Consider the following 11,575-nt stretch of genomic DNA (forward strand, 5'->3'; position numbering starts at 1 on the left):
CTGATCCCGGTCCCTGCGGGGTTTTTTTTCTCTTGCAGCCAGCGCTGTGTGGGGTTTTGGGGGATCCCTCTCCTGTGTCACTATGGGTGCTTGGAGTTACAGACACGTGCGGCGACCGCTGCGGGATTAAAAACCGCCAGTCCGCCATTTTTGTTGCGGGCAGCATGTCTGGCTTCACTATGGGCGCTTATACAGCAAGTGTGTTTTGGCGCCTTGCAGCACCATCTTGTGTGTGGCAAACGATCGTTCCGAGCACATGTCGGCGGCCATTTTGCCGAAGCCTCCCATTACTTTTATTTTGGCATCCATGTTTCCTTAGCCTGCAGCCTCAGTTCAGTCTCTGCGGTGACATCACTTCCTTCCTTTACTCAGGAGCGACCGAAGGAGCTGGTAATACACTTGTGGGGCTCTGTACTGCTGTCCTTTCTTTTCCTCCATTGTGGAATCTTCCTGGCTTCAGTTTGTTCCTGCGGGGGGGTCTGTGTTCCACAGTCATTGTAGCGGTGTGCTTAAAGGGCCAGTACCTTTAATAAAAAATAAAAAAAAAACCTTTTTTTGCAATGGAATCCCAGGACAGCAAATTCCCTCCAGCCTTGGTGGGGGATTCAAGTTCTTCTGAATCCTCTACTCTGACTAATTTGGCTGCTGTTGTGGCGACTTTGGTGTCCAAAATGGATGTGCTGATGACTGAGCGTGCTGCTAGAAAAAGGCCTAGGATTTCTTTTTCTTCTGATTCTGAATGTGACATGGTTGCTGTGGGTAGCGTACCCCTTTAAGGGTCTCGCTCTTCTCAGGACCCGCAAGAGTCTGAGGGGGAGACGGAGGTTACAGGGGTGGATGATTCCCCCCCTGGGACGCCAGAGGAACGCACAGCTATGGACGCGCTGATTTCTGCCATTAAAGAAACACTGCATTTAGAGGATGAGCCCAATCCTCTGGGCATTGTCATCTTTTGGTACACACAGCACCCGTAAGACGGCGCAGGTTTTTCCCTGCCCCGCTGAGTTTCATCACACTGTGAATGAGCAATGGCGCAATTTGAAACACACCTTCACGGTGCCTAAAAGGTTTCAACTTCTCTACCCTTTTGCGTCTACTATGGTTGCACGCTGGTGTGTGGCTCCTCAAGTGGATCACACTGTAGCCAGATTGAACAAGGCTACTCTGGTTCCCACCGAAGATTCTCCGGTATTTAGGGATCCTACGGGTAGGAGGCTGGAATCTCTTGCGCGCCATTCTTACATGGTGGCAGGGGTCCGTGCTGAAACCTATTTTCGCCTCTGTCATGGCGGCTCAGGCTGTTGCGGATTGGACCAAGGTGCTCAGACGAACACTCGTGGCTGATTCTGCTCCCCCCACTACCGTGGAGATGGTGGACAAGATTTATCAAGGGGTCATGTATTTGTGCGATGCGGCCTTAAATGAGGCCCCTTTGGCTGCGCGCCTGTCCAGTGTCGCGGTGCTTAACCGTCGGCTGATATGGTTGAAGAGCTGGTCGGCTGACCAGAAATCTAGAAAGGCGGTGGCTGACATTCCCTATGCGGGGTCTCGCCTTTTTGGAGAATCCCTGGATGAATTGGTTAAGGGAGTCACTGGGGGCAAGAGCACTCTGCTGCCCCAGAATCCTAAAGGCAAGTTTTTCCGTGGCAAGCGGGGTCCCGCCTCTAAACCTAATCAGGGGTCCTTTCGCGCCTTCAAAGCGCAGAACAAGGGAAAACCCTTCAAGGGCCAGGGTGGCCAGAAAAAGCCCTGGGCCGGCAAACAAAGATCCGGCCAAGCTGGTGCGGCGGCTCCTTCCGCCTCTGCCTGAAGGGGCGCCCTCACCCATTTCAGGGGTGTGGGGACGTTTGCGTGGTTTCCTCCAACCTTGGCTGCTCCGAGTTCAGGACAGGTGGGTTCAGGAAATCATTCGATCAGGGTACAAGATCGAATTTCTTTCACAGCCGGCAGACAGATTCTTTCCCTCAAATCTTCATTTGACCCCAGGGCGGTTACAAGACCTGCATCAAGCAGTGAAGGATCTCCTTGCCAAGGAGGTAATCGTCCCGGTGCCTCATCGGGACAGGTTTCGGGGGTTTTACTCGAATCTGTTCACTGTGCCCAGAAAGGAGGGCAAAGTGCATCCAATTCTGGACTTGAAAGCTCTGAACCACTTTGTGCGTGTTCGAAAGTTCCGCATGGAATCGCTCCGCCCGGGGGTGGCCTCTCTGAGTCCGGGAGAATTCCTGGCCTCTATCGACCTGAAGGATGCGTATCTACACATCCCCATTTTCGAGGGTCATCAGAGGTACCTCCGGTTTGCCATCGCGGAGGATCATTATTAGTTTGTGGCGTTACCCTTTGGTCTCGCTTCGGCTCCAAGGGTCTTTACCAAGCTATTGGCGCCTGTTCTGGGCCTGTTATGGGCACAGGGCATTGCGGTCTTGGGATACCTGAACGATCTCTTGTTAAGATCGAGTGCCAGTCAGAGCCTACTGCGCGATCTGTCCACTACGATCCAGACGCTCCAGGAGTTCGGTTGGACCATCAACATTCAGAAGTCGACCTTGTCTCCTTCGGTTCGTCTCCCGTATTTGGGAATGGTTCTGGACTCTGCTCAAGTAAAGGTGTTCTTGCCGGAGGACAAGCTCCGGACCCTGCAGTCCGAGGTCAGGTCCTTCAGGGACAACGAATCCTCGTCACTCAGGAACTGTATGCGGTCCCTGAGGTTGATGGTATCGGCCTTCGAGGCGATAACCATTTGCACAGTTTCACACGCGGTCTCTCCAAGCGGAGATCCTGGCCAGGTGGGACAGACTTCCTCAGTCCTTGGACCTGAGAGTGTCTCTGAGTCGCCAAACCAGAATAGATCTCTTGTGGTGGCTTCAGTCCCCAGCTGTGTCGGAAGGGAAGTCCTTCCGGCCGTTACTGTGGACGGTGATTACAACAGATGCCAGCCTGTCGGGCTGGGGTGGCGTCCTGGGCAACCTATCTGCCCAGGGCAATTGGTCGGATGAGGAGTCCTCCCTTCTGATAAACATTGGAATTGAGAGCGATCAGGCTGTGCCTGCTCCATTGGTCAGACAGACAATGCCACTGCGGTGGCGTACATCAACCACCAAGGGGGCACCAGGAGTGCCCGGGCGGCCCAGGAAGTGACCGGTATTGTGTCTTGGGCCGAGACTCATGTCCCGGCGATATCGGCAGTTCACATTCCGGGTGTGGAGAATTGGCAGGCCGATTATATGAGCCGCCAGACTCTGGACCAGGGGGAATGGTCCCTGCTCCTGGAGGTATTTCAAATGCTGTGTGCGAAGTGGGGATCCCCGAATGTGGATCTGTTTGCGTCTCGGCTAAACCACAAGGTGGAATGGTTCGTGGCAAGAACGTGCGATCCTCTGGCAGACGCCTCAGATGCGCTGGTGGTGCCTTGGCATCAGTATCGTCTGATCTATGCCTTTCCTCCGATTCAGTTGTTGTCCAGGTTCCTTAGCAGGTTGGCCTCGGAACAAACACAGGTGATTCTGGTGGCGCCGGACAGGCCACGCCGGTCCTGGTACACGGACATCGTTCACCTGGCCGTTGAGCCTCCATGGCGGCTGCCAATGCGGGAAGATCTGCTGTCTCAGGGACCGATCTTCCATCCTGCTTTACAGTGCCTGGCTTTAACGGCATGGCTGTTGAAAGTCAGGTCCTGAGAGACAGGGGTCTCTCCTCAGAGGTCATTCCTACCTTACTCAAGGCTAGAAAAGCCTCGTCTGGTAAGATTTATTACCGTACCTGGAAAGCTTATTTTGCCTGGTGTAAGTCCAGGGGCTTCTCTCCTCGTTCTTATTCGGTGGCGAGAGTGTTGGCTTTCCTACAATCTGGTGTGGACCAGCGCCTTGCGCTGGCCACGATTAAGGGCCAGGTATCTGCACTGGCTGTACTTTTTCAGCGCCCTGTGGCGTCTAATTCTTTGCTTCGCACCTTCATTCAAGGGGTGCGTCACTTGGCCCCTCCTAGAAGGGAGCCTCTACCTCCGTGGGACTTGAGCCTGGTTCTGTCTGTGTTACAACGTTCCCCGTTTGAAAACATCAGGGAGATTTCGTTACCTCTGCTGTCTAAAAAGGTTGCCTTTCTGGTAGCGATCACTTCTGCTCGCAGAGTGTCGGAGTTGGCGGCGTTATCTTGCCCCTCTCCTTACCTTGTGGTTCATAAGGAAAAGGTGGTCTTGCGACCTAACCCGTCCTTTCTTCCGAAGGTGGTTTCGGATTTTCACCTCAATGAGGACATTGTGTTACCTTTGCTCTGTGCGAATCCTAAGCATCCTAAAGAAATTGCCTTGCATTCTTTGGATGTTGTCAGGGTGATCAGGGTTTACCTGTCGTCGACTGAATCCTTTCGGAAATCGGATTCTCTCTTTGTCCTTCCTGAGGGACCTCGGAAGGGTATGGCTGCGTCTGCGGCGACCATTGCAAAATGGATCAGACAGACAATTGTTCAGGTCTATTCGTTGAGGGAACGGGTACCACCCTTCCCTGTCAAGGTGCACTCTACCAGGTCGGTGAGTGCGTCCTGGGCTTTCCGGCATCAGGCCTCGGTGGCCCAGGTGTGCAAGGCTGCGACTTGGTCGTCAGTGCACACCTTTTCTAACTTCTACAAACTTGATGTTCTGGCATCAGCTGATGCCTCCTTTGGCCGCAAAGTTCTCTGTGTGGCAGTACAATAGGGGACCCAGGTTTTATGTGGGTCCCTGGCTGTTGGGGTTGTTTAACCCTTTGGTTATTTGCTTTCCTGGGTTGTTGCTCCTGTTGAGCTTTTTTGTTGCCCAGGGGGTTCCCTTGCTGTTCATGTAAGTTTCCTTTCTCTGATGTGGGTACTGCGTTGCCTTTCTGGCGGTTGCATTGCCCACCCCTCATGTCTACACTGCTTTGGGACATCCCCATTGGTGAAGACTGTATGAGTGGGCGGCGACTGTCGGAGGACGTAAGAGAAAACTAAATTTTTGTAAAAACTTACCGTAAAATTCCTTTCTCTGAGTCCTCCGACAGTCGCCGCCCCTGCCCCTCTTTTGGGGTTCTTATACACTTAACTGCTTGCTACCAAACTGAGTTGGGATGGCTATTGCCGGGGGGGGGTATTGGACTAGTGGGACAGCCCCCATAGGTGTGTCTATGTAAATGCTTTTGTTTTAACAAGTCTTATGCCTAGCTACTCCTAAGGAGAGGAAGTGAATACCCCATTGGTGAAGACGGTATGAGTGGGTGGCGACTGTCGGAGGACTGAGAGAAAGGAATTTTACGGTAAGATTTTACAAAAATTCAGTTTTCTCGTTGTTTCCTCACTCTCTGACTAAGGTCCATGAATAATGAAATGAACTGGTAGGAGATCAGAGAACCCATTTACTAGTTACCTTGAGGGGGGAATTGTAGGATCCTCCGAGACAAAGCTGCCTGAAGTGGGCGAAGTCCTGGTTTAGGGGAACCAATCTGCTGATGTCTAGTAATAATCTTTGTATTTCTATTTTAGTAGATGGACGGGAGATGAGGAAAACCTCAGAGGATTGTCTCACTTTGTCTCCAGACTGTAAAGTAGAAGATGAGGACATCACACAGTATAGTCCAGGAGAAAACCCGGCTACCACAAATGTCCATCCGGCACCACACAGTGTAGATGGACCATCGTATTGCTCTTATCCTGAGGAACCTCAGACTGTGAGGGACAGTGCCGAACCATCGTATTCCTCTTATCCTGGGGAACCTAAAACTGTGAGGGATGATGCTGTCCTTACAACAGATAAGAGGTTCTCCTGTACTGAGTGCGGGAAGTGTTTCCGTTTTAAATACAAACTTAATGTGCATAAAAGGTCTCACACTGGTGAGAAGCCGTATTCCTGTCCTGAGTGCGGGAAATGTTTTTCACAGAAGTCCGCTCTTTCCACACATCGGAGATTGCACACTGGTGAGAAGCCATATTCCTGTCCTGAGTGTGGGAAATGTTTTTCACAGAAGACCAATCTTTCCGCACATCAGAGATTGCACACTGGTGAGAAGCCGTATTCCTGTCCTGAGTGCGGGAAATGTTTTTCAGAGAAGTCAAATCTTTCCACACATCAGAGATTGCACACAGATAAGAAGCCGTATTCCTGTCCTGAGTGCGGGAAATGTTTTTCACAGAAGTCAAATCTTTCCACACATCAGAGATTGCACATTGGTGAGAAGCCGTATTCCTGTCCTGTGTGCGGGAAATGTTTTTCAGAGAAGTCCACTCTTTCCAAGCATCAGAGATTGCACACTGGTGAGAAGCCGTATTCCTGTCCTGAGTGCGGGAAATGTTTTTCAGAGAAGTCCACTCTTTCCAAACATCGGAGATATCACACTGGTGAGAAGCCGTATTCCTGTCCTGAGTGCGGGAAATGTTTTTCACAGAAGTCTACTCTTTCTGCGCATCAGAGATCGCACACTGGAGAGAAGCCTTATTCCTGTCCTGAGTGCGGGAGATGTTTTTCAGAGAAGTCCACTCTTTCCAAGCATCAGAGCTTGCACACTGGTGAGAAGCCGTATTCCTGTCCTGAGTGCGGGAAATGTTTTTCAGAGAAGTCCTATCTTTCCACACATCAGAGATCGCACTCTGGTGAGAAGCCGTATTCCTGTCCTGAGTGTGGGAAATGTTTTTCAGGGAAGTCCGCTTTTTCCACACATCAGAGATCGCACACTGGTGAGAAGCTGTATTCCTGTCCTGAGTGCGAGAAATGTTTTTCACAGAAGTCCGCTCTTTCCACACATCAGAGATCGCACACTGGTGAGAAGCCGTATTCCTGTCCTGAGTGCGGGAAATGTTTTTCACAGAAGTTCAATCTTTCCACACATCAGAGATTGCACACTGGTGAGAAGCCGTATTCCTGTCCTGAGTGCGGAAAATGTTTTTCACAGAAGTCCACTCTTTACAGACATCAGAGATCTCACACGGGGGAGAAGCCGTATTCCTGTCCTGAGTGCGGGAAATGTTTTGCACAGAAGTCCCATCTTTCCACACATCAGAAATCTCACACGGAGGAGAATGAACTTTCCTGTCCTGAGTGAGGGAATTGTTCCTCACTGAAGTCCTGTCTTCCTGTACATCAGGGGTCTCACACAACCCCGGAGGTGTATTAGTGCCTTGAGTGCGGGAAATGTCTTGTATATGAATGTTGGTGGACATGTGGGGAAGAAGCACACCCTGATATACACCTCAGATATACTCCATGGCTGATCTTCATCATGTAAGAAACACTTCATAAGGAGATCAGAGATCACCAAAGACATGGATGAAGTGTTGTCCCATGTTGGCCATTGATAGCAGGAGAAAAATAAAAATGGAGTCCTTACCTTTCATTGGCTGAGTACATTTTGTGCGGGAAGATTTCACAAACACTTACAGGTCTGGTTGTTATAAATGTGTTGAGGAAATGTGACCCGCATTCCCCCAGTCATGGTGAAAAGGGATTTCCTATAATGGTCAGTTCCATCTAGTGGCCATAATGTGCTTCCTGACAGATGTCCATGGCAGCATATGTTTGGGTAGCCCCGCCCTCTTTCCTCCCCCCATGAGACCCCACCCCCATAAATGTTCAGGATAAGCCACTGGCTGCGTTCCTTTTTTGTCCTCACATATAGGACCATTTTTGTATGAAGTTTTCCTACCTATTGGAAGTATTCGTGGGCGGGGCTGGTGCTGGGCAGCTGTGCGGGATGTCAGGAGCTTCCAGAAGTCTTTCAGGATGTCCTGAGTGGTCATTGAGTCCCCAGCTATCAGCGGGGTGGCGTTCTGGCACACATATGAAGAGGATCCATGCCTGGACAGTTGGCCCTGCCATCGGAGGCCATTTGCATTGGCTGGGAGCGGGTGGCCATTAAGTGTTAGACACGTGAAATTTGTTTCGGTGCGAATACAAATTCGGACAAATTTTTGTTTATTCCTAGATTCGGATGTATCCAAATCTCAATATTAAATTGTAATGAATTTTATTGAAATATGTTAAAATTAGTTTTGTTTATTCATTTTCTAACGAATTCCAACTTTTCAGAACAATTCGAATTTGGATCAGTCAAAAAAAAAACGATCAACCGATGCAAATTCTGTGTGAAGAAATAGCTGGTTGTTAAGCAGCAAGCTGGAAAGCCGGCCGCCCGCATCTAGGGATGATCGAACGGTTCGGGTCCACCATTTGTTCGACCCGAACATTGGGTGTTCGAGGTTCGGCCGAATTTAGAACTTTTTGCCCAAAAAGTTCAGAATTCGGCAACCAGAACCGACCAAAATGCAATGCTTCAGGAAATGGGCTTTAAAAGCCCGTGATTGGACCAGAACCATTAGTAAAAGCCAATTGAGGGGGCAGGAGAATGCTAGGAATGTGATTGTAGTGACTAGGGGGTCTCTAGACCAATCATTAGTGAATACGCCCCCCAGTATATAAGATAGCCCCCGCCAAATTCCTAGCATTGTTATACTGGACATGGAAGAGAGTGCAAGCAGTTCTGTTAATTTTACTTTAAAAGTGTAATTTAGCATTTATTAGTGTGAGGAAAGGGATATCTAGTGTAGTTAGAGTGCTCCTTTACACTTTAGTTAGCTTAAAAAATTTAGTTTCTGTAGGGAAAGTGTGACGTGCCAGGGTGACCGTAATGTAGTGTAGGGTGAACTGACAGTGACTGCCATGGCAGGGTGACCAAACCCTTCCATGTCAGGGTGACCGCTATAGAGAAATGATAATTTCTCTGAGTTGCTTCGGCACAGGCATATGGCTTCTCACCAGCAAGCATTTTTTATGCTGCAGGGGTTGCCACTGCCAGTGCTTTTTTGAGGACATGTTTGATGTCAGACATGACATCTGAACATGTGTATAGGGGGTATATATACACATATATGTCTGTATATATACCCCTAGACATATATAGGTGTGATAGTAGCAGAAATATATGCTTGCGCTAATTAAATCATTTACACTGATATATTTCTGCTACTATCACACCTATATATGTCTAGGTGTGTATAAACATATAAGTATGTGTGTATATACACCACTATACACAAGTTCAGATGTTTTGCCTGCCTCAAAAGAACCCCAAAAAATGCACAAAAAAACGCTAGCGTCAAAAAAAAAAAACGCCCAGGTGTGTTGTTGCAGGCATTTTTTGGGGGTTTTTGGAGGCAGGCAAAACATCTGAACTTGTGCACAGTACCACTATACACAAGTTCAGATGTTTTTTCTGACTCCAAAGAACCCAAAAAAATGCCTGCTATTAAAGCGGTAAGGTGCTGTGCAAACCGAGAAGCCATATTGGTGATCTGAAAGTGTTCTAATACAAACAATCTTTTTTTTCTGGTTCTGGACATGCTACAGAGCTGAAACTTCACATGTACACCTTTTAGACCCCCCAGATACTAAATCCAAAGTCAAAATCAAAAAATCTCTCCTTTTTTTTTTTTTTCCAATAATTGGCTTTTTTTTGTGTGATTAATAGTTAATGGGGCATGACCCAGAACCCTAGGCACTTTTTAGGGGCATTTATTGGGTTTTAGGGCTTAAAAATTGTGTTTTTTGATTACCGAAGTTCGGGTCCCATTGATTTCAATGGTGTTCTGAAATCCGGGCCGAACTTTCGGGAAGTTCGGATGTTCTGGCCGAACCGAACTTTTCAAAAGTTCGATCATCCCTACCCGCATCCTTGCCAACCATAACTCATCAGCTTTCATCGGGCTTCCCCACTGACAGATGAATGGAAAGAAAAGAATGCCGGCATTGCCCAGCAATAGAAAAAAATGGCGTGGTCCCTTCTCCCAGTCCATGATCAGTGTAGAACAGATGTCCTTCTCCCATACCTGGCTGAAAGGCCCAAAACCCCACCCACAAGCACCTTACCCCCTTACCTTATCCCAACGACTGTGAGTGGAATAAATTAGCCATAGCGGCCCTTTATTAACAAATCAAAACTTAAATTAACATAAAGGAAAAAACATTCCTTAAAACAGAAACATAAAAAATGTCATTAAGCTTTTTGTTTGTCTTATAGGCCCCATTAAATGTTCCGATAATACACTGTGGGCCCCCTAATCATATAAGGCCTCCAGCCGCAAAACACAAGCTTGGAGACAACACACTACCCGCAGTGCACCCATTTTACCTTCCAGTTAAACTAACATCAACTGGAACGCACCAGAGGGACACCTACCACCAATGGGTCCAGAACCATTATCTTGTCTTCAATGTTCATGCACCTGCCAGCAAAGACCAACAAAAACAGCCATAACACACCAAAAGGTGAAACCTTACCCTTGAGTGCCCCTCCACACCCTTAAAGCCCGCTGTATACCGTTCTGCAGCCTCAGAGCCCAAAAATCTGTCCCAACTGCATTAAGATGCACACCATCCCCCTGCAGGTACCTCAAGGTCTCAACCTCCAACTCCAGATGCCACACCACCACTCCCCCATTGCGACAAACAAATTTTCCAACCGCCTTATTCACTTTGATGCGGGCCCTGTTGATACGCTCCACCGACCTGGCATAACGCCATGCAGTGCGGGCAACGATGTTAGACCATACAATGATCAACTGCGGGAATGAAACCCGGGGACGAAGGAAATCAAGCTTGATGTCCCGTGTGAGTTCCTGCATGGACCTGACTGCCAAATCGTTGCCTCCCACATGAAGCACTAGCACCACCGGCTGCCTATCTAATCTCGCAAACCTATAAATTTCTGGCACTACCCTGCTCCACATCATCCACGGCACCCCCAGCCAGCGGACGCAGGCCTCTTGTCTAGGGAGCCCTAGTTGTCTCCCATTGGTACGAATGTCTGCTCGCCTGGCACCCCAAAACACATAGGAGTGTCCCAATATCCAGATGTGGCATGGTTGAGTACCTGAAAGAAAAGAACAAAAAACAAAGCGAAATAACGCCAACCTCAATAGCCTCACATAGAAAAAACACAGACACAAACACTATCTGTGTGTGCTCCCGTTGTGGTCCTCTAGAAAAATGTGCCACATCCCTTTATGGAAAACAAAAAATTGTGGTTCCCCTTGGGTGGGACTTTTTAGGCACAATGAAGATGCCAAAAAGGTCGTGTTTAAAAAGTTATAATTTATTGACAAGTAGAATATACAAAAAAAGGCAGACAAATGTGTCGCATTAAAAGCATAAACAAGCATATATGACATGTGCAAGATTGTGGAAACTCACCCATCCATTCCAAATTGGATACCCGACGCGTTTCGAGGTCAATCACCTCTTCATCAGGGGTTACTCTGGAAACTTTTCTGTAAGTATTGAAATATGTATATAACAGTATATGGTATATAACATGTAACTATTCATACAATCTGGCACAAAACTTATGCACAGTGACTTGACTGATCATAGAAAAACATCTGAGAAAAAAACATATTTCACTTACGTGGTTGGTTTGCACAGTAAATGACAAAGTGCTTGTTAAATAAAAACAGGGAAAGGTTGAGCCCAGCCGGTGCTGCGTGGTCATGAGGTGAGACCCTTATGGATGATTGTAGCCAAACACAAGGAGTTAAGGGGTAGTGCGCCCACGAATCACTCGGGAAACAGCGGGAGTCCAAT

General features: G+C 48.4%; 1 protein-coding gene across 1 annotated transcript in view; it reads left to right on the forward strand.

Moving 5' to 3' along the window:
- Window positions 1-10,023, forward strand: part of LOC309564461 (uncharacterized protein) — a gene marked incomplete at both ends in the record, with an annotated part of 124,233 nt that extends 114,210 nt beyond the window's left edge. The window contains 2 exons of the mRNA XM_082269091.1: window positions 5,838-6,139; window positions 10,014-10,023. Of these exons, the coding sequence (XP_082125217.1) occupies window positions 5,838-6,139; window positions 10,014-10,023 (312 nt within the window). The remainder of the gene's footprint in view (window positions 1-5,837; window positions 6,140-10,013) is intronic.
- Window positions 10,024-11,575: the final 1,552 nt, after the last annotated feature.

This window comes from Pelophylax lessonae (assembly GCF_965119305.1).
Source record: "Pelophylax lessonae genome assembly, chromosome: 9".
Taxonomy (NCBI): Eukaryota; Metazoa; Chordata; class Amphibia; order Anura; family Ranidae; genus Pelophylax; species Pelophylax lessonae.